General features: G+C 49.7%; 2 gene segments (V, D, J or C); both read left to right on the top strand.

Moving 5' to 3' along the window:
• Positions 1–7,521: 7,521 nt before the first annotated feature.
• On the top strand, positions 7,522–8,324 carry LOC133234693 (immunoglobulin heavy variable 4-59-like). The segment is given in 2 exon segments: positions 7,522–7,631; positions 7,714–8,324. Coding segments are annotated over 2 exon segments (642 nt in total).
• Positions 8,325–21,026: 12,702 nt separating this feature from the next.
• Positions 21,027–22,881, top strand: LOC133234695 (immunoglobulin heavy variable 4-59-like). The segment is given in 2 exon segments: positions 21,027–21,135; positions 21,218–22,881. Coding segments are annotated over 2 exon segments (366 nt in total).
• The last annotated feature ends 471 nt before the right edge of the window (positions 22,882–23,352 follow it).

Genomic DNA, 23,352 nt, shown 5'->3' with positions numbered 1-23,352 from the left:
GCTGCTGCTAAGTCGCTTCAGTCGTGTCCGACTCTGTGCAATCCCAGAGACGGCCACCCACCAGGCTCCCCCGTCCCTGGGATTTTCCAGTCAAGAACACTGGAGTGGGTTGCCATTTCCTTCTCCAAAGGCTTTTTCTAGAGAAGATTAAAAGAACATGCTGTCTCTAGAAGAATACTCTGAAGGTAGAACACAGCCACTTAAAACCAGACCAGAAACACTGCTAGGACTGCCCTGTGAACCCAAGCAGGGGTGCCCAGGACCCCAGTGCACGCCTGCTGTACAGGAGCATGTGGGGAGGGGCCGAGAATCTCAGAGACGGAGTCTTCCCTTTTCACTTAAAACAATATTTAGCAGGTCAAGGACAGGTGGCATTTAATATTGTGGCCTGTGGGGAATACACAGCTTGGTGAGGCCATGAGCAGTATGTGAGGAGATGTGTGATTGTTTGTGAGCGTGTGTATGAGTGTGTGAATGTGTGTGAGAGTGTATGTGAGCATGCGAGTGTGGATGTGTGTGCATGTTTGTGTGTGTGTGAGTGTTTATATGAGTGTGTGAATGTGTTTGAGTATGTGTGAGTGTGGATGTGTGTGCATGTTTGTGTGTGTGAGTGTGTGCATGAGTGTGTATATATATGAGTATATGTACGTGTGTATCTTTGTGAGTGTGAATGTGTGCATGTGTGTGCTTGTATTGGTGTGTTTGTATGCATGTGTGTGTGAATGGGAATGTCTCTGTGTGACAGGTGTGTGTGTTTGTGTGTGTGAGAGGTGTGTGTGTGTGTGAGATAGGTGTGTGTGTGTGTCTGTGTGTGACAGGTGTGTGTGTGATAAGTGTGTGTGTTACAGGTGTGTGTGACTTGTGTGTAACACATGTGTGTGACAGGTGTGTGTGTCTTAAGGTGTATGTGTCAAGGGGTTGTGTGTGACAGGTGTATGTATGAGACAAGTGTATGTGTAACAGATGTGTGTGTGACAGGTTGTTGTTTGTGAGTGTGTGTCTCTAAATGTGTGTGACAAGAGTGTGAGTGTGTAACCTTTGTGTCTGACAGATATGTGTAACCGGTGTGTGTGTGACAGTTGTGCATGTGACTGTGTGTGTTTGTATGTCTGTGTGACAGGTGTGTGTGTCTGTGACAGGTGTGTGTGTGTGACAGGTGTCTCTGTGTGAAGGGGGGTGTGTGTGTGTGTGAAGCTGTGTGTGTGTGACAGGTGTATGTGTAACAAGTATGTGTGTGTGTGACAGGTGCATGTGTGACAAGAGTGTGTGGGGCTGTAACAGGTGTGTGTGTGACAGATGTTTGTTTGTGTGTGTCTGTATGTTTCTGTGATAGATGTGTGTGTGTGTGTGTAACAGGTGTGTGTGTGTGTGACAGGTGTGTGTTTCTGTGTAGTAGATGTCTGTGTTACAGGAGGATGTGTATGTAACAGGTGTGTGTTTGTAACAGTTGTGTGTGTTACAAGTAGTGTGTGTGTGAGTGACAGGTCTCTGTGTGTAACAGGTGTGTATTTGTTAAGTGTGTGTGTGAGACACGTGTGTGTGTGACAAGTGTGTTGTGACAGGTGTGTGTGTGTGTGTGACAGGTGTGTGTCTTTGTGTAACACGTGTTTGTTTGTGTAAAAGGTGTGTGTGTATGAGAGGTGTGTGTGTGACGTGTGTGTGTGACAGGTGTGTGTGTTTCTGTATGCCTGTGTGACAGGTGTGTGTGTATGTAACAGGTGTGTGTGTGTGTGGCAGGTGTGTGTGTGTAACAGGTGTGTGTGTGTGTGAGTGTGTGCATGTCTCTGTGTGACAGGTGTATGTCTGTGAATACCCAGTGGTGGCTGACTTTGGGGAAACACACTGATTCGAGATGAAGATGTCTCTGTGGCACTAAAGGCTGGTTCACGATGAGGACTGTGTCCTCTGGGGAGGGTCCTGCAGTGGAAGAGCTCTGTGCACAGGAGTCAGGGACCTGGCAGGACACATGCCCTCAAACAAGCATGAGGACATGGGCACACACCCACTGAGCGTGGCCATGGGTCATATGTCTGCTCCTTCCTGATATCGCCCATGTATTGACTGTAAAGTTTTCAGCCTCTAGAACATGCAGGTGACCTGAGGTGTCTTAGGTTAAATATGGATATTCTGAGCCCTGAGAACATCACCCAGAGCAACATAGGCTCTGCACAGCAGTCCTGCGAGCACAGCCCACACCAGAGACTGGAGCTGGACAGTCCTCCTCCTGGTGGCCTTGGCTCCAGGTCAGGGTCACCCCGGTGCTGCGGTGAAGGAAGGGACAGGGTCCAGTCAAGGGGCTTCATGCACTTCTGTCCCCTGTCCACAGGGGTGCACACCCAGTTGCAGCTGGTGCCATTGGGGCTGAGCTGAGGAAGCCTGGGGCCTCAGTGAAGGTGTCCTGCAAGGCTTCTGGATACACCTTCACCGACTACATGCACTGGGTGTGACAGGCCCCTCAACAAGGGCTTGAAAGGATGGACAGATTGACAGCAAAGATGGTGGAGCAAAGTATGCACAGAAGTTCCAGGGCAGAGTCACGTTGGCTGCAGACACGTCCACCAGCACCACCTACATGGAGCTGAGCAGTCTGAGGTCTGAGGACACGGCTGTTTATTACTGTGTGAGACACACAGTGTGAAAACCCACATCCTGAGGGTGTCAGAAACACTGAGGGGCTGGGCGGCTGTGAAGGGAGAGGAGAGGAGAGAAATAATGGTTTTCCTGACTTCTCATCACCAAGAGTCTGAAATCTGAGAAATCAGATCATGCTCTCCTGGGACACTGGTGTTTTTGAGCAAGATCTCAAGGTAACAAATATATGAAAGAAAGATGCAGGATAAAGATTTCTCTCCAAAGGGTTATGGATTTTTATTCCTTTTTTAGCAGGGGTATTGAGACCCTGATTCTTCTTGGGAATGTTAGGTAAGTCATTATCTGGGAATACTTGGTTAATGTCAAGTATGGGATTCTTATTCTGTAGAGTGTCCTGGCAAGACCTCTGGCTCATTCTTTACTTTGAAAAGTGCCATCGTCCTTTGGGGATCGCAAGGGTGAATTTCTATTTCCCAGTCTCTGCCAAGCAGCCCGCACATGTCATCTCCTCAGGCAGCAACGAGCAGGGCTCAGAGTCAGGGTTGAGGGGTGCAGAGGTCCCTCAGTCTGTGGCAGCACATGGTTCCTCACAGGGACCACGGCCTGCAGTGTCCTGTCTCCAGGGGCAGTGCTTGTGGTCGCCAAATAAGAGGGAGCCATGTGGGAGACACTGGCGGATGTGAGACCCACGTCCTAGCCTGTATCACTCTGCTGCTCATTGTGCCAAGTTCCCACACGTGTGGGGCTCAAATCGACACATACACATTCCCTTTCAGTCCACAGTTGAGAGCCTGATATTAGTTTCACTGGATTGGAAACCAGATGCGACAGCACCACAGTCCCAAAGCTCTCAGGCTCTGAATGCATCTGTGCCTTCAGAATCAGGTTTGGAGGTCTTATGCACCCCCGAGAATGCTGTTATAATCGGGGTCTTTGGCAGATGCTTAGATCATGAGAGGAGAGTCTTCATGATCTGGGTTGGAGTCTTTCTAAGAATCCCCAGAGAACATACTTGTCCCTGTCCACCAGGGAAGGACCCAGCAGGAAGGTGCCAGATGTGAACCAGGAAGGGGGCCTCACCAGAAGGCAGCCTCACTGGTGTCCTGACCTGGGGCTTCCAGCCTCTAGGACTGGGGGAAATAAAGGCTTGCTTACAGGCCACCCCACCTGAGCTCCTGTTGCACTCTGAAAGGATAGAGTCAGGGACAATCTGCTTCTTTGCCGTGTCCAGTCTAGAGCTTCACTGCCCGTATCCCTGGCTCTCAGCCGCTTCCTTCATCTGCACAGCCCAGCAAAGCACCTTCCATCACTGGTCACTTCCCCCAGGGTCAGATGCCCTTGGCTTCCCTCTGATGAAAACATTTGTGGTTTCAACTGGAGCCACACGATAATCCAGGAAAAGCAGACCTCTCAATTATTCACATTTTGCAATCTCCCTAATGCCATGTGAGATGACATTCAGAGACTCAATGAATGATTCAGAAAAACACAGTCCACCTTCAGCCCTGCAAATACATCCTTCCCACAGGCCCATTACACTTAGCAAATCCCAGAAAACCTCCCAAATGTCCACCTAAGAATTGACACTAAATTATAATGGCAATGATAATAAAGATTGTAGAGCAAAGTTGGTCTAAATACCATCAACTCCAACTCCCAAATCTAGTCCTCTAACTCAGCTATGCGTGAGGATTTGTGTTCTAAAATACAATACGTAGACAGGCATATCTCAGCTACAAGGAGTTTCATTCTGTAAAAAGGATAAATGTAAGTCAGAAAGGACCCCTGGTCCCAGTGTGCACGAGTGCTCAGTGCTACAGTTGTGTCTGACTCTTTGCCTCCCTATGGACTATAGCCTGCCAAGTGCCTCTGTCCATGGGGTTCTCCAGCCGAGAATACTGGAGTGGGTTGGTATCTCCTCCTCCAGGGGATCTTCCCGACCCAGGGACTGAACCCAAGTCTCCTGCATTTCTTTCTTTTTTTTCCTGCATTTCTTTCAGTGCAAGCAGATTCTTCACTGCTGAGCCACCAAGGAGGCCCCACTGGCCCCGACAGTGTTTAAATCCATGCATGCAAACCCTGCTAAGTCCAAGGTCTGGGAATAATCTTCTTTGGCTCCTCTTCCAGCCTCTGGGGCTGTTGATCTGCCCCCTTATTTTCCATTCCTTTTTGTGGGAGGTGGTGCATATTTGAAGCTGAGCACTTTCACCAGCCTATTTCCCACTTCTGGGATCTTGAACCATTGCCATGACCCTCATGTAAAAGACAATTGAGGATGGTGCATGATCCTTTCTCTTCATTGTTGAATTTGATTTGCTAATAGGCTTTGAGAAGTTTTGCATTAAATTCATCAAAGATATGTTTTATAGAAGTCCCTAGAGAAACTTTCTGTTCCGAGACTGTTGCTCCTTGGAAGATTTTAAAATTACTCTGACGAAATTCAATTTTCACACAAACGATCAGTGTCTTGATGTTGTCTCCTCCATCTTGATTCAGTCCTGCAGGTTTTAGAGTTTAGGAATTTGTCCATTTCTTCTAGATTGTCCAATTTGTTGGCATACAACTCTTTGCAATAATGTCGTATGATTTTCTGTATCTCTGTAGTATTAGCTTTATGTCTTTTCTATTTTTTATTTTATTCCAGTAAATTCTTTTTCCTCCTTTGGAGACTGGCTACAGATTTATGGTTTTGTTTGTCTTTGCAAAATGACAACAATGACAACGACACAGCCAGCTGTTGATTTCACTGATCTTTTTTGCTGTTTTGTGTGTGTGTATGTTCATTTCAACATTGTTAATTTCTGCACTATTTTGTCATTTCCTTCCTCCAACTGCCTCTGGGCCTTTGTAGTGTCTGTGTTCTAATTTCTGTAGGTAATAAGTTGGACTGTTTCCTTCCATTTCTTGAAGAAGGCCTGTATCACTGTCAGCTTTCGTTTCAGAACTGCTGGGCCGGCATAGAGTTTAGAGATAAGTGTGTGTTAGTCCCTCAGTCGTGTCTGGCACTTTGTTGCCCCTTGGACTGTAGCGCACCAGTCTTCTTTGTCCTTTCCAGGCAAGAATCCCTGAGTGGGTTGCCATTTCCTACTCCACAGAATCTCACACCCGGGGAGTCAACTCAGGTCCCAACAATGCAAGTGGGTTGTTTACCACAAGAGGCAAAATTCTCATTATCTACAGAACACTGTAGATAGAAAACCCTAAAGACTCCACACAAAGCTAGGAGACCACACTCATCCAGAGAGCCCTGAACTCAACACGTCAGAGTGGGTACCAGCATGTGATTGCTCATGGCTTAGGAGTTGTTGGGGATTCTCTGGATCCCACTTCTGATGTCATAAACTAAACCCATAGAAACCAACTGGCAGTAGATTTGGGGATGTGTCTGCAGCCTTCCATTCCCGTGAGATGAGAAGCATATTTGGGTTTTACAGGTGGTCCAGTGGGATCACAAAATCAGAGAAAGTGCAAGAGAGAGGAAAGCCAGTTAGGCGATGCACCACAAGACTCCACTGGCTTTGATGATGGACAAAGCTGTTAAGCCAAGGGATGAGGACACACCTAGAAGCTCAGTGACCTGGATGCCAGAGGCGACAGTTCCAGGGTCATGCTCAGGAGTCTTGACCATGCTGCATGGCATCGGACACAAGTGACCCCACAAGCTCTGAGGCAGAGTGAGGTGGGGCCTCTCCCCAGAGCACATTCAGGGCTTGGGAAACTGGATGTGGCACAGAAGACACGCTTGTGCAGAACTGCTGTGGCCAAAGCCAGACCGGGAAGGGCTTTTCATAGACAGTAGGTTCTAACTCAGTCAGTGCACAAGTGAGATTCTTGGGCCGAGGAAGAGCTGACCTGCACCAGACCCGAAGGGGTGACGTCTAAGGGCAGGAAGACCAGGGTCACATGGACAGGGCGTCCGTCAGAGTGGGGACACACACTGGTCTTTTTTGCTCCAGGAGGGATAACACCACTGATGACATGATGACAGCTCTCCCCACCCCGGGCAAACCCGCTGTAAAGTCCACACAGGCTGTGACTGTCGTCAGCCCCAGTCTACATCCTCACACACAGAAATGCAGGTGTGAGGACACAGCCGCAGGGCCACAGGGAGACGGGGAGCGGAGCCCTGAGGAGCTCCCAGGAGCTGCGTGTCCTCAGTCCTCAGTAGACTTGGGGTCCTCAGGGTCCACCCTCAGGGAGGAGATGCTGAGCTTCACGAGTTCCTGCAGACACTCAGTTGTGCACAGGAAAATGCAGCCCACTGGGCAAGTCAGCCGTGCTGGGAAGACGAGCATCTCAGCAGAAATGTCTACTTTGTCCACAGAATTAATACTGTGTTTAATTACTCTGAACAAACCACCTCTAGAGTGATTCTTGAGACTATTTAAGCTGTTCAGATGAAAAAACAGTCAAGAAAGCCAAGGGAAATATAAATGCTTTAGTAATTCCGATAGACATTAAATTGTACTCAACTCCATTTGAATTCAGTGTGATTATTACATGTATATTTTTCTCTGATGTTTGCATGTGGAGTAAGTAAACATCAGCTAATTAGAGAAGAAAATAAAAAATAAGAGTTTGTGTGTAACAAATGGCTGGTACCTGAATGTGTGGTGGACATTTGTTGAGTAAAGGTAAACACGTTTGTTGGATTAAAGTCTCTTCCCCAAATCTGCCATTGTTCCCTGAAAACATTTTTTTCCCTGACCAGCCCTCCTTCATCATTTCATTCCTCAACAGTCTTCCTGGTCTGGGGAGGGGGACCCCAAGAGGGGCTGAGTTCTCTGAGGGCACAGTCAGCACCCCCTCACAGGGGGAGCCCCATAGACAGGACCTCTATTCACTGCTTTCTGCTTTTTATACAGAGGTCCCTCCTGTATGCAAATACCCACTCAGGTCACAGGGTAGAAACACAGCACCAGCTCCCTTAAATTCAGGCTCCTCCTGAGGCTTGAAGAGACTTGCAGGAGTGGTGACTCTCATCTGCTCCAAGATGAACCCACTGTGGACCCTCCTCTTTGTGCTGTCAGCCCCCAGAGGTGAGTGTCTCTGGGTCAGACATGGGCACGTGGGGAAGCTGCCTCTGAGCCCACGGGTCACCGTGCTTCTCTCTCTCCACAGGGGTCCTGTCCCAGGTGCAGCTGCGGGAGTCGGGCCCCAGCCTGGTGAAGCCCTCACAGACCCTCTCCCTCACCTGCACGGTCTCTGGATTCTCATTGAGCAGCTATGGTGTAAGCTGGGTCCGCCAGGCTCCAGGGAAGGCGCTGGAGTGTCTTGGTGGTATAAGTAGTGGTGGAAGCACAGGCTATAACCCAGCCCTGAAATCCCGGCTCAGCATCACCAAGGACAACTCCAAGAGCCAAGTCTCTCTGTCAGTGAGCAGCGTGACAACTGAGGACACGGCCACATACTACTGTGCGAAGGACACAGTGAGGGGAAATCAGTGTGAGCCCAGACAAAAACCTCCCTGCATAGGGGCCCGTGACCACCAGGGGGCGCGCAGGACTCAGTCAGAGCTGAGCCCTGGAGCAGGTGCAGAAGAGGCGTTGGGCGGTGGGGGGCCTGGGGGGGATTCTCCTCAGAGCTTCTCTTTCCTCCTCCTGCCCAGGAGCCGCACCTCAGACCCTCTTCTGTGTCCTGGTAATTCCTTGTGCTTTATGTCGCTCTCAGAAAACTGTGTTTATATATATTTTAATTTTTCCTTGAAGCAAGGATAGCTTTATGCAAACACACACACACACACACACACATATAATACTAAACAGCTAAAAATTTTCACCTTCATTTCTCTTCTTTCAAAGGAACTCAGTAAAAACATTTGCCTCTCATGTTATTTTCAACTATTAACTATCCTGAAAGGAAACTTGAGATATTTAAACATTTTTAATCTTTCTTTTGTTTTTTGTCCACGAAGAAGGAAGAGACTCAACCTCCTTCTATCTGTCAAACTGCACAGTAGAATCTGGAGCAAGCAGTGTCTAAGGCTCCAGTGTCAGGGGTCCCCAGTGCTGCATATGCAATGATTCTCATCATTCACAGGTTCTGTACTGCAAATTCACCTACATGCTAGCTTTTATTAGCATCTTAACATAAACACTGTTACCTTGTGTCCTTATATAGACATTGAGAATTTGGCCAGTTCACTGAGTCACTCAACACACACAGATTCCAGGTGAGGGCAATCAGGGTGATACCATCTCGCCTCAACGTCTCTGAAGTCCACACCCCATTCTGAGCTTATGTCTGGATCATTCATACGGGGAAATACAGAGGTCCTCAGGTGGATTTGTCCGTGGGGTCAACATGGAGCACACCACCATCTGTCCTCTCTCCCATCACAGTGACCGTCACTGGCATAGGGAAAGGAAGCAGGATCTGTGCTGGCTCAGCCCTGAGGAAAGACCCAAGGACTGAGAGGACGAGGGACTGAGCTGAGATGGGCAAGGGGCAGGAGGTGGGGGCGGTCAAGATGGAGACTCTGGGCTCAGATAGGGGGACTTGCCCTGGGATCTGGTTCCAAGCCATCTGATAGACACACTGCTTTCCCACACTTCCTCACCAACCATGTAAATCAGAAGGCACCCGTGGGGATCCTGGGATGACCAGGGTGAGTGTGACCACAGCCTCTCTGTATTCACTGGAATAGAGCTCCTCAATGTAAATTCCTCTTCAAGCTCCAGGGTAAAATCCACCCTGGGCTGTGAGAGCTCACCCCTCTCTGCTCACACAGGATGGAGGTCTCAGTGAATGCAGAGCTGTTGGGTAGAAAATGGGGCTTTGGGTCTTCTCCTCTGCCTGGTGACAGCTCCCCAAGATGAGGGTCTCAGGTGCAGACACGGGTCTGTGGGGATGATTGTGACTGCAGGTGACTGACAGGGACTGATTCTCCTTGTCCCTAGCTGGTCTGTCCCAGTGCAGCTGCAGGAGCAGGGTCCAGAACTGCGGAAGCTCTCACCTGTGCCATCTCTGGTTGCTCCATCACCAGTGGTTACTGGTAACCAGTACTCCCTGCAGCTAAGCTCTGTGACGACCAAGGACACGGCAGTATGCTGCTGTGCAAGAGACACAGTGAGGGGAAGGCAGTGTGAGCCCAGACACCAGCCACCCTCCGGGGGCTCCATGACCTCCAGCGGGTCCTGGGGACACACAGTTGTGTGTTGCAGGAGCAGGTGCAGATGGTGATTGACAGCTGGTCTCCTGTCAGGAGGCTTCCTCTCCTTGTAGCAGTTTTTCTGGGGAACTTCTCTGCATTCATGACTCTTAGGTACCTCCTCAGCCTCTGAGGCAGAATGGTGGTTGGGATAGGGGACCGTATACTCACTGCACGAAAGGCACAGTCTCTTAGGGTTGCTTCCGCTTGTCACTTAGGCCCGTTCTCTGGACATTTGGTGTAAGCTTGCTAAGTCCACATGAGAGGCTCTGTGTGATTCAGCAGTGGGGCTCAGCACAGCAGGGCCAGTAAACGAGTTAGCCAGCGGTCAGCAGTGTAAGTGCAGCTGGACTCAGACAACAGAGGTGTATAAACCCAGGGCCAGGGAAGAAGCCCCCTTGGTGGTGCTAACGGAACTGACACCTCACTCACAGCATCAGCCATAGTTCTCGCCATGGAGACCCAGCGGGACCTCCACGCCAGCCTGAGATAGAAGCTGAGTCTGCTGACACCACACACAGATGCAGGAAGATGAAAAGTTTGTGTCGTCTGTGTTCCTGCATCTATGTCTGTGATGTCCTCAGACTTACCTTCTACATCAACCTGGGGTGGGGTCCCAGTGAATTTCCATGGAGAAAACTATGAATAATGGTCTGAGTGTGGTTTCAGCTCTTTGAGCACTACCGAGGGGCATTCCTTCCTTCACTAATTGACAGGCTCTAGTAGGTGCAGTAGCTTCTGTCCTTTGGGTGGTTTTACGGCAGTTAGAGGACACAAACTAAAGGGAAGCTTTTACTTTAAAAACAATTCCTACTTGATATCCTCAGCTTTCTTGTCAAGCTATGAGCCACCAGAAGTTTATACGAGGACAAGTCTTTCAACGAGAGAGCACCATACATCTAAGGAATATACAGAATATTCCCTGATGAATAAAGAAGCCATTGTGAACACCATCTTCGTATTTAGCCATCCCTCCTGACTGTCTCATGGAACAAACACTACCTTTAGTTCATGAAAATTAGTGATTTTAAATCACTTTGTTCTAATGCATGCATGCTAGTCACTCCATTCATGTCAGCCTCTTTGCCACACTAGGGACTGTAGCCCATTAGGCTCCCCTGTCCATGAAATTTTCCAGGCAAGAATACTGGAGCGGGTTGCCATGCCCTCCTCCAGGGCATCTTCCTGACCAGGGATGGATCCTGTGTCTCTTACATCTGCTTATTGGTAGGCAGGTTCCTTATCACTAGCGCCATCTTGCGATCATTATGTGAGTCTCGTTCAGCAGAAATCACACAAAGTGAACAGAGTAAATAATGAGAAAGTGAAAGTTGCTCAGTTGTATCCAACTCTGAGACCCCACGGATTACACAGTCCATGGAATTCCCCAAGGAAGAATACCGGAGTGAGTAGCATTTCCCTTCTCCAGGGCATCTTCCCAACTCAGGGATCAAACCCAGATCTCCCAAACTGCAGGCAGGTTCTTCACCAGCTGAGCCACAAGGGAAGCCCAAGTATACTGGAGTGGGTAGCCTATCCCTTCTCCAGCAGATCTTCCAGTCCCAGGAAGCGAATCCTATATTGCAGGATGATTCTTTACCATTGAGCTGTGAGTTCAGTCACTCAGTAATGGCTGACTCTTCCCAACCCCGTGGACTGCAGCATGCCAGACTTCCCTGTCCATCTCCAACTCCCAGAACTTGCTCAAGCTTATGTCCATCCAGTCGATGATGCCATCCAACCATCGCATCCTCTGGCATCCCCTTTTCCTCCTGTCTTCAATCTTTCCCAGCATCAGGGTCTTTTCCAATGAGTCTGTTCTTCAAATCAGGTGGCCAAAGTATTGGAGCTTCAGCTTCAGCATCAGTCCTTCCAGTGAATATTCAGGACTGATTTCCTTTAGGATAGACTGGTTTGATCCTCTTGCAGTCAAGGGACTCTCAACAGTGTTTTCCAACACCACAGTTCAAAAGCATCAGTACTTCAGCGCTCAGCTTTCTGTATGGTTCATCTCTCATATCCATACATGAGTACTGGAAAGTCCATAGCTTTACCAGACGGAATTTGTCCAGCAAAGTCTCCACTTCTTAATGCGCTGTCTAGGATGGTCATAGCTTTTCTTCCAAGGACCATGCTGTCAGGGAAGCTTGAACTGATCTATCGGGGAAGCCCAACAATGAGAAAAATCACAAGCCAATGAGACGAGGAGCCCAGATGTGGGTGGTCCCGGATTTGGTGAAGTCAGCAGTTCACGTACCTGGAGAGAATGAACAACCTTCCACATGGCACACCCACATGTAAGCCCCTCCCCCAGGGGACCCCTCATTACGGACGTGATGACTGCATTCCCTGGTCACACGGGGACATGAAAAGGGGCTGGGAGAAGGGGGACGGCTCCTCTGAAATTACCTCAGGAACCCGGAATCACCGAGAGGTGCTTTGTCCTGCCTTCTGACTAGAACTGGGTCACCAGGACGTAACAATCTCCTCACCATGGTGCTTTCTGAATTCCAGCCTCTTGGAAGAGCTTTGGAATCTGAGCCTAAGATAAATGCCCTGCTGAGTCCTTCATCCCTGTCTCTGTATGTTGGTCAAGTCTGTCCAGGCTCCTCTGACTCTTAGTGACATTCGATTTCTCCTTCGACTCCCAGGTCAAGGACAACCTCAGCTGATACCTGCTGGTTCCTGCATCAAGAGGTAGTCTGTGTGGAAACCATGATTTCCATATTAAAGCAAGGAAATTCTCAACACCAAAACTTTCCCTGGACCTAACAGAGTCCTCAGATTGTAAGGAAATCCCCCAGCACAAAACCAGAGAGGTGGGCAATCCACAGTCCAGGTGAGACGTGCCCATGGAAGTGAAGCTTCAGGAGGAGCACCCTCAGGGTAATTACTACCAATTCCTGCAGGACCAGCAATAACCACTGTGAGGATGAGAGATCCTGGGGTCGCAGTCCATGGTTTGTGGAATATAACTCCAGAAACATCCAGATCTTCAAGGTGAGTGTTCATATTTATCCCTTCAGGACACCTGACGGACGAGGGGAAGGCAAACGCTGAAAAATGCTAACACCTACCCAGAAGGTTCATCATGCAGACCCTCATGGAAGAGCTCTTCCCCCAGCTTCTCCAAGGAGGTGAACAGAAATTCTTGTCTACTGCAGACCTACAGAGGTTTCATATCTCATGGCTAAGAGAAGGGACTGGACCAGGGCACTGCAGCCCAGGAGGGAGTATTATGCAGACGGGCCAATACTGAAAACCCTGGCGATGCTCAGAGTCCAGACCCAGATCCCCTGAGTAATGGGTGTTCAACCTCAACAATGCATGTAGCCCCTACCCACATGGGACCTCCAGGGAACTGGCTGAGGTACGATATGCAGCCTCTTTGAGGTGGGGAGCTAGTGTGCAGAGACCACAGCCAGACGCCATCTAGGAGGCAGGGCACTGAGGCTCTGGTACCCATGGCTGGATACCAGGCTTGGAGCCCTCACTACTGGCCTCAGACCCGCTCTCTCCTGCCTGATCGACATGGGCAGTATCCCTCTCCTGCTCTTGGGTATCTGACATGCTCAGGAATATTCATGAAGGTTCCATCAGAGACTCAGAACAGGGGGAAGCCGGTTTGTCACAGGGTCCTGCTGGAGAACACGTGGCTGACACAGCAGTGGGTCTGTCTCCCCAATGACCTCAGGTCCTGAAGTCCTCAGGCAGGTGGTCAGGAGGGACGGTGAGAAGCAGGATGGAGTCTGAGGATGGATGCAACCCGAGGCCGTCCTGCTGAAGAGATGTCCTGCCAGGGGACATGCACACGGCTGACCTAGCTTCTCTGCAGGGTGCTGTTGTGGCAACCCACTCCAGTGTTCCTGCCTGGAGAATCCCATGGACAGAGGAGTCTGGTGGGCTACAGTCCATGGGGTCTCAAAGGGTCAGACACGACTGAGGTGACTGAGCATGCTCACCACCCCATTCCCTGGGTGAGCACTCCCTCAGGGCAGCCTCCCCTGAGTCAGCTGACAAGGGCTCTGCCTCGTCTTCCCCCAGCGTCTCAGGTGTCTCCTCTCACAGGTGTCGGCACTAGGAGCCCCTCAGGTGTTTGTGCTGTGAGTTGTCAGGGGCGATTGCACTGGTTTCCATCAAGGGGGTCATCTGTAACTTCCTGTGGGGCCCCTGCAAGGTCCAGGTGCTGCAAGAACAGGTGAGCCCAGGAGTGAACAGTAGGTGGAGTGGGCATCGAGCCCCGTGCTTGTGCTTGCAGCTATCCTGTGACAGGATGTTAGCCCATGGGGGGCTCCAGGAGGCCAAGGGACCCCACATCCTCGAGAGCCTCTGGACTCACTGTGAGTGTCAACTGCATCAGTGCACCTGCAGCCCCAGGGAGGCGACGTCCAGGTGTTCTCACAAACTCCTTCCTTGGGGTCTCTCTACAGAGTGCATGTGTTTATTGAGGCTGTTTTTGCTGCTGCTGCTGCTGCTGCTGCTAAGTCGCTTCAGTCGTGTCCGAATCTGTGTGACCCCAGAGATGGCAGCCCACCAGGCTCCCCCGTCCCTGGGATTCTCCAGGCAAGAACACTGGAGTGAGTTGCCATTTCCTTCTCCAAAGGCTTTTTCTAGAGAAGATTAAAAGAACATGCTCTCTCTAGAAGAATACTCTGAAGATGGAACACAGCCACTTAATACCAGACCAGAAACACTGCTAGGACTGCCCTGTGAGCCCAGGCAGGGGGTGCCCAGGACCCTAGCACAGGGCTACTGCACAGGAGCATGTGGGGAGCGGCCGGGAGTCTCAGAGATGGAGTCTTCTCTTTTCAGTAAAAACAATAACTAGCGGGACAAGGATTGGACAAGGACGTTTAATATTCAGGACTGTTGGGATTGCACAGCTCAGTGAGGCCACGAGAAGTACATGTCTATATGTCTGTGAGTGTGTATGTGAGTGTGTGAGTGTGTGTAAGTATGCATGTTTGTGTGTGTGTATATATATGAGTGAGTGTTTGTATGTGTGTGCATGTGAGTGTGTATATGTAAGTGTGAGGGTGTTTATGTGTGCATCTGAGCGTGTGAATGTGTGTGATTGGTTTTGTGTCTGTATGTATGAGCGTGAAAGTGTTTGTGAGTATATATCTCTGTATGTCTGTGTGACAGGTGTGTGTTTGTATAACAGGTGTGTATGTGACTGGTGTGTGTGTGACAGGTGTGTTTGACATGTGTATGTGTGCCTGTATGTCTGTGTGACCAAGGTGAGTGTATGTAACATGTATGTGTGCAACAGGTGTGTGTGTGTGTATAACAGGTGTGTGTGTGTGAGACAGGTGTGTATGTGTGGGAGAGGTGTGTCTGTATGTGTGTGACATGTCTGGGTGTGTGACAGGTCTCTTTGTGTGCAACAGGTGTATGTGTGTGTAACAGGTGTGTCTGTGTGTGTGAATGGGTATGTTTGTGTATGACAGTTGTGTGTGTGTGACAGTTTTATGTGACTGTGTGTATCTGTATGTCTGTGTGACAGGTGTGAGTGCTTGTGTGTGACAGTTTTGATTGTGTGTGTGACAGCTATGTGTGTGTATGTGAGACAGGTGTGTGTCTGTCTGTCTGTCTGTCTGACAGGTGTGTCTCTGTGAGAGGTGTGTGTGTGTATGTGAATACCCAGTGGTGGCTGACTTTGGGGAAACACACTGATTCGAGGTGAAGATGTCTCTGTGGCACTAAAGGCTGGTTCACAATGGGGACTGTGTCCTCTGGGGCGGGTCCCTCAGTGTAAGAGATCTGTGTACACAGGGGTCAGGGACCTGGCAGGACACACGCCATGAAACAGCATGAGGACACGGACACACACCCACTGAGCGTGGCCATGGATCATAAGTCTGCTCCTTCCTAATATCGCCCGTGTATTGAGTGTAAAGTTTTCAGCCTCTAGAACATGCAGGTGACCTGAGGTGTCCTAGGTTAAATATGGATATTCTGAGCCCTGAGAACATCACCCAGAGCAACACCGGCTCTGCACAGCAGTCCTGGGAGCACAGGCCTCACCAGGGGCTGGAGCTGGAGAGTCCTCCTCCTGGTGGCCTTGGCTCCAGGTCAGGGTCACCCCAGTGCTGCAGTGAAGGAAGGGACAGGGTCCAGTCAAGGGGCTTCATGCACTTCTGTCCCCTGTCCACAGGGGTGCACGCCCAGGTGCAGCTGGTGCTGTTGGGGCTGAGCTGAGGAAGCCTGGGGCCTCAGTGAAGGTGTCCTGCAAGGCTTCTGGATACACCTTCACCGACTACATGCACTGGGTGTGACAGGCCCCTCAGCAAGGGCTTGAACGGATGGATGGACTGACCCTCAACATGGTGGAACTAGGTACACCTAGAAGTTCCAGAGCAGAGTGATCTCGGCTGCACACACGTCCACCAGCACCACCTACATGGAGCAGAGCAGTCTGAGGTCTGAGGACACGGCTGTTTATTACTGTGTGAGGTACACTGTGAAAACCCACATCCTGAGGGGCAGGGTGCTGTGCTGGGAGAGGAGAGGAGAAAAATGATGGTTTTCCTGACTTCTCATCACCAAGAGTCTGGAATCTGAGAGATCAGATCATGCTCTCCTGGGACACTGGTGCTTTCGAGCAAGATCTCAAAGAAAGATGCAAGATAAAGATTTCTCTCCAATGGGTTATGGATTTTTATTCCTTTTTTAGCAGGGGTATTGAGAGCCTCATTCTTCTTGGGAATGTTAGGTGAGGCATTATCGGGAAATATTTGGTTAATGTCAAGTATGGGACTCTTATTCTGTAGAGTGTCCTGGCAAGTCCTCTGGCTCATTCTTTAGTTTGAAGAGTGCCATCGTCCTTGGGGGAATCCCAAGGGTGAATTTCTATTTCCCAGCCTCTGGCAAGTAGCCCACACATGGCATCTGGTCAGACAGCCACGAGCAGGGTTATAGAGTCAGGGTCCAGGAGTGCACAGGTCCCTCAGTCTGTGGCAGCACATGGTTCCTCCCAGGGACCACGGCCTGCAGTGCCCTGTCCCCAGGGGCCGTTCTTGTGGTCACCAAGTAAGTGGGAGCCGTGTGGGAGACACTGGTGGATGTGAAACCCACGTTCTAGCTTATATCACTCTGCTGATCATTGTGCCAACTTCCCACACGTGTGGGGCTCAAATCAACACACACACATTCCCTTTCAGTCCATAGTTCAGAGTCTGATATCAGTTTCACTGGATTGGAATCCAGATGCGACAGGACCACAGTCCCAAGGCTCTCAGGGTCTGAATGATCTGTGCCCCCAGAATTCAGGCTTGGAAGTCCTGTGCACCCAAGAGGATGCTGTGAGAATCGGGGTCTTTGGCAGATGCTTAGTTCATGAGAGGAGAGTCCTCATGATCTGGGTTGGAGTCTTTCTAAGAATCCCCAGAGAACATATTTGTCCCTGTCCACCAGGGAAGGACCCAGCAGGAAGGTGCCAGATGTGAACCAGGAAGGAGGCCTCACCAGAAGAGCAGCCTCACTGGTGTCCTGATCTGGGGCTTACAGCCTCTAGGACTGCGGAAAATAAAGGCATGCTCACAGACCAGCCCACCTGAGCTCCTGTTGCACTCTGAAAGGATAAAGTCAGGGACAATCTGCTTCTTTGCCGTGTCCAGTCTAGAGCTTCACTGCCTCCATCCCTGGCTCTCAGCCACTTCCTTCATCTGCACAGCCCAGCAAAGCCCCTTCCATCAGTGGTCACTTCTCCCAGGGTCAGATGCCCTTGGCCTCCCTCTGATGAACACATTTGTGGTTTCAACTGGAGCCACATGATAATCCAGGAAAAGCAGACCTCTCAATCAGTCACATTTTCCAAAATCCCCAATGCCATGTTAGATGACATTCAGAGACTCAATGAATGATTCAAACACAGTCCACCTTCAGCCCTGCAAATACATCCTTCCCACAGGCCCGTTACACTTAGCAAATCCCAGAAAACCTCCCAAATGTCCACCTAAGAATTGACACTAAATTATAATGGCAATTATAATAAAGATTGTAGAGCAAAGTCGGTCTAAATACCATCAACCCCAAGTCCCAAATCTAGTCCTCTAACTCAGCTATGCGTGAGGATTTGTGTTCTAAAATACAACACGTAGACAGGCATATCTCAGCTACAAAGAGTTTCATTCTGTAAAAAGGATAAATGTAAGTCAGAAAGGACCCCTGGTCCCAGTGTGCACGAGTGCTCAGTGCTACAGTTGTGTCTGACTCTTTGCCACCCTATGGACTATAGCCTGCCAAGCGCCTCTGTCCATGGGGTTCTCCAGGCCGAGAATACTGGAGTGGGTTGGTATTTCCTCCTCCAGGGGATCTTTCTGACCCAGGGACTGAACCCAAGTCTCCTGCATTTCTTTCAGTGCAAGCAGATTCTTCACTGCTGAGCCACCAGGGAGGCCCCACTGGCCCCGACAGTGTTTAAATCCATCCATGCAAACCCTACCAAGTCCAAGGTCTGGGAATAATCTTCTTTGGCTCCTCTTCCAGCCTCTGGGGCTGTTGATCTGCCCCTTTACTTTCCACTCCTTTTTGTGGGAGGTGGTGCATATTTGAAGCTGAGCACTTTCACCAGCCTATTTCCTGCTGCTTGGATCTTGAACCGTTGCCGTGACCCTCATGTAAAAGACAATTGAGGATGGTGCATGATCCTTTCTATTCATTGTTGAATTTGATTTGCTAATAGGTTTTGAGAAGTTTTGCATTAAATTCATCACAGGTACATTTTATAGAAGTCCCTAGAGAAACTTTCTGTTCTGAGACTGTTGCTCCCTGGAAGATTTTAAAATTACTCTGACGAAATTCAATTTTCACACCGACGATCATTCTCTCCATGTTGTCTCCTCCATCTTGATTCGGTCCTGCAGGGTTTACAGTTTAGGAATTTGTCAATTTCTTCTAGATTGTCCACTTTGTTGGCATACAACTCTTTGTAATAATCTCATATGTTTTCTGTATCTCTGAGGTATTAGCGTTATGTCTTTTCTGTTTTTAATTTTATTCCAGTAAATTCTTTTTCCTCCTTTGGAGACTGGCTAAAGACTTATGGTTTTGTTTGTCTTTGAAAAAATGACAATGACAACAACAACACCAGCTGTTGATTTAACTGATCGTTGTTGCTGTTGTGTGTGTGTGTGTTCATCTCAACATTATTAATTTCTGCACTGTTTTGTCCTTTCCTTCCTACTACTGCCTCTGTGCTTTTGTGGTGTTCTGTTCTAATTTCTGTAGGTAGTAAGTTGGACTGTTTCCTTCCATTTCTTGAAGAAGGCCTGTATCACTGTCAGCTTTCGTTTCAGAACTGCTGGGCCAGCATAGAGTTTAGAGATAAGAGTGTGTTAGTCAGTCAGTCGTGTCTGACACTTTGTTGCCCCAGAGACTGTAGCTCGCCAGTCTTCTTTGTCCTTTCTAGGCAAGAATCCTGGAGTGGGTTGCCATTTCCTACTCCAGGGAATCTCACACCTGGGGAGTCAACCCAGGTCTCCTACATTGCAAGTGGATTCTTTACCACAGGAGGCAAAATTCTCATTATCTACAGAACACTGTAGCTAGAAAACCCTAAAGACTCCACACAAAGCTATTAGACCACTCTCATCCAGAGAGCACTGAACTCAATAAGTCAGAGTGGGTACCAGCATCTGATTGCTCATGGCTTAGGAGTTGTTGGGGATTCTCTGGATCCCACGTCTGATGCCATAAACTAAACCCCATAGAAACCAACTGGCAGTGGATGTGGGGATGTGTCTGCAGCCTTCCAGTCCCGTGAGATGAGAAGCATATTTCGGTTTTACAGGTGGTCCAGTGGGATCACGAGATCAGAGAAACTGCTGAAGAGTGGAAAGCCTGTTAGGCGTGCCCCACAAGACTCCACTGGGTTTGATGATGGATGAAGGTGTTGAGCCAAGGGATGAGGACACATGTAGGAGCTCAGTGACCTCGATGCCAGAAGCCACAGTTCCAAGGTCACCCTCAGGAGTCTTGACCATGTTGCACAGCATCGGGCACAGGTGACCCCACAAGCTCTGAGGCACAATGAGGTGGGGCCTCTCCCCAGAGCACATTCAGGTGTCAGGAAACTGGATCTGGCACAAAAGACATGCTCATGCAGAACTCCTGTGACCAAAGCCAGACTGGGAAGGCCTTTTCATAGACAGTAGGTTCTCAGTCAGTGTACAGGTCAGATCCCTGTGCTGAGGAAGAGCTCACCTGCGCCAGACCCGAAGGGGTGACATCTCAGGGCAGGAGAAGACCAGGGTCACATGGACAGGGCGTCAGTCAGAGTGGGGACACACACTGGTCTTTTCTGGCTCCAGGAGGGATAACACCACTGATGACACGGATGACAGCACTCCCCACCCCGGGCAAACCCGCTGTAAAGTCCACACATGCTGTGACTGTCGTCAGCCCCAGTCTACATCCTCACACACAGAAATGCAGGTGTGAGGACACAGCCGCAGGGCCACAGGGAGATGGGGGAGCGGAGCCCTAAGGAGCTCCCAGGAGCTGTGTGTCCTCAGTCCTCAGTAGACTCGGGGTCCTCAGTGTCCACCCTCAGGGAGGAGATGCTGAGCTTCACGAGTTCCTGCAGACACTCAGTTGTGCACAGGAAAATGCAGCCCACTGGGCAAGTCAGCCGTGCTGGGAAGACGAGCATCTCAGCACAAATGTCTACTGTGTCCACAGAATTAATACTGTGTTTAATTACTCTGAACAAACCACCTCTAGAGTGATTCTTGAGGTGTTTAAGCTGTTCAAGATGAAAAAATAGATAAGAAAGCAAAGGAAAATATAAATGCTTTAGGAATTCTGATAGACATTAAATTGTACTCAACTCCATTTGAATTCAATGTGATTATTACTTGTATATTTTTCTCTGATGTTTGTATATGGAGTAAGTAAACATCAGCTAATCAGAAAAGAAAAGAAAAATAAGAGTTTGTGTCTAACAAATGGCTGGTACCTGAATGTGTGGTGGGCATTTGTTGAGTAACAGAAAACACATTTGTGGGATTAAAGTCTCTTCCCCAAATCTGCCATTTTCCCTGGAAGCATTTTTTTCCTGACCAGGCCTTCTTCATCATTTCATTCCTCAAAGTCTTCCTGGTATGGGGAGGGGGATCCCAGAGGGGCTGAGTTCTCTGAGGACACAGTCAGCAACCCCTCACAGGGGAAGCCCAATAGACAGGACCTCTATTCACTGCTTTCTGCTTTTTATACAGAGGTCCCTCCTGTATGCAAATATCCACTCAGGTCACAGGGTAGAAACACAGCACCAGCTCCCTTAAATTCAGGCTCCTCCTGAGGCTTGAAGAGACTTGTGGGAGTGGTGACTCTCATCTGCTCCAAGATGAACCCACTGTGGACCCTCCTCTTTGTGCTCTCAGCCCCCAGAGGTGAGTGTCTCTGGGTCAGACATGGGCACGTGGGGAAGCTGCCTCTGAGCCCACGGGTCACCGTGCTTCTCTCTCTCCACAGGCGTCCTGTCCCAGGTGCAGCTGCGGGAGTCGGGCCCCAGCCTGGTGAAGCCCTCACAGACACTCTCGCTCACCTGCACGGCCTCTGGATTCTCATTAAGCGACAAGGCTGTAGGCTGGGTCCGCCAGGCTCCAGGGAAGGCGCTGGAGTGGCTCGGTGGTATAGATACTGGTGGAAGCACAGGCTATAACCCAGGCCTGAAATCCCGGCTCAGCATCACCAAGGACAACTCCAAGAGCCAAGTCTCTCTGTCAGTGAGCAGCGTGACAACTGAGGACTCGGCCACATACTACTGTGCTACTGTGCACCAGACACAGTGAGGGGAAGTCAGTGTGAGCCCAGACAAAAACCTCCCTGCATGGGGGCCCGTGACCACCAGGGGGCGCGCAGTACTCACTCAGAGCTGAGCCCTGGAGCAGGTGCAGAAGAGGCGTTGGGCGGTGGGAGGCCTGGGGGGGATTCTCCTCAGAGCTTCTCTTTCATCCTCCTGCCCAGGAGCTGCACCTCAAACCCTCTTCTGTGTCCTGGTAATTCCTTGTGCTTTATGTCGCTCTCAGAAAACTGTGTTTATATATATTTTAATTTTTCCTTGAAGCAAGGATAGCTTTATGCAAACACACACACACACACACACACACACACACACATAATACTAAACAGCTAAAAATTTTCACCTTCATTTCTCTTCTTTCAAAGGAACTCAGTAAAAACATTTGCCTCTCATGTTATTTTCAACTATTAACTATCCTGAAAGGAAACCTAAGATATTTAAACATTTTTAATCTTTGTTTTGTTTTTGTCCACGAAGAAGGAAGAGACTCAACCTCCTTCTATCTGTCAAACTGCACAGTAGAATCTGGAGCAAGCAGTGTCTAAGGCTCCAGTGTCAGGGGTCCCCAGTGCTGCATATGCAATGATTCTCATCATTCACAGGTTCTGTACTGCAAATTCACCTACATGCTAGCTTTTATTAGCGTCTTAACATAAACACTGTTACCTTGTGTCCTTATATAGACATTGAGAATTTGGCCAGTTCACTGAGTCACTCAACACACACAGATTCCAGGTGAGGGCAGTCAGGGTGATACCATCTCGCCTCAATGTCTCTCAAGTCCACACCCCATTCTGAGCTTATGTCTGGATCATTCATAAGGGGAAATACAGAGGTCCTCAGGTGGATTTGTCCGTGGGTCAACGTGGAGCACACCACCATCTGTCCTCTCTCCCATCACAGTGACAGTCACTGCCACAGTGAAAGGAAGCAGGAGCTGTGCTAGGCTCAGCCCTGAGGAAAGACCCAAGGACTGAGAGGACGAGGGGCTGAGCTGAGATGGGCAAGGGTCAGGAGGTGGGGGCCATCAAGATGGAGACTCTGGGCTCATAAAGGGGGACCTGCCCTGGGATCTGGTTCCAAGCCATCTGATAGACACACTGCTTTCCCACCCTTGCTCGCCAACCATGTAAATTCAGAAGGCACCCACGGGGATCCTGGGATGACCAGGGTGAGTGTGACCACAGCCTCTCTGTATTCACAAGAATAGAGCTCCTCAATGCAAATTCCTCCTCAAGCTCCAAGGAAAAATCCACCCCTGGGCTATGGGAGCTCACCACTGTCTGCTCATACAGGATGAAGGTCTCAGTAAAGGCCAAGCTGTTGTGTAGAAGATGAGACTCTGCAGTCTTCTCCTCTGCCTGGTGGCAGTTCCCCAAGGGGAAGGTCAGGCGTCAGACACGCATCTGTGGGGGTGATTGTGACAGCAGGTGACCGACTGGGCTTGAATCTTCTTGTCCCCGGGTGTCCTGTCCCAGGTGAAGGTGCAGGAGTCGGGCCCAGACCTGGTGAAGCCCTCGCAGATCGTCTCCCTCACATGTGCTGTCTCTGGTTACTCCATCACGTGGTTATGGTGGGAGCTGGATCCACCAGGCCCCAGCGAAGGGGCTAGAGTGGATGGGAAGCATATATTATAATGGTGACACTTACCACAGCCCCTCCATCAAGAGCCACACCTCCATCTCCAGGGGCACGTCTAAGAACCAGTCCTCCCTGCAGCTGAGCTCCGTGACCACTGTGGACACAGCTGTGTATTACTGTGCAAGAGACACACTGAGGGGACCTCAGTGTGAGCCCAGCCACA

The sequence above is a fragment of the Bos javanicus genome, chromosome 21 (assembly GCF_032452875.1).
Source record: "Bos javanicus breed banteng chromosome 21, ARS-OSU_banteng_1.0, whole genome shotgun sequence".
NCBI lineage: Eukaryota > Metazoa > Chordata > Mammalia > Artiodactyla > Bovidae > Bos > Bos javanicus.
Note: the sequence above shows the minus strand (reverse complement) of the source record. Positions and strands in the feature narration are given on the sequence as shown.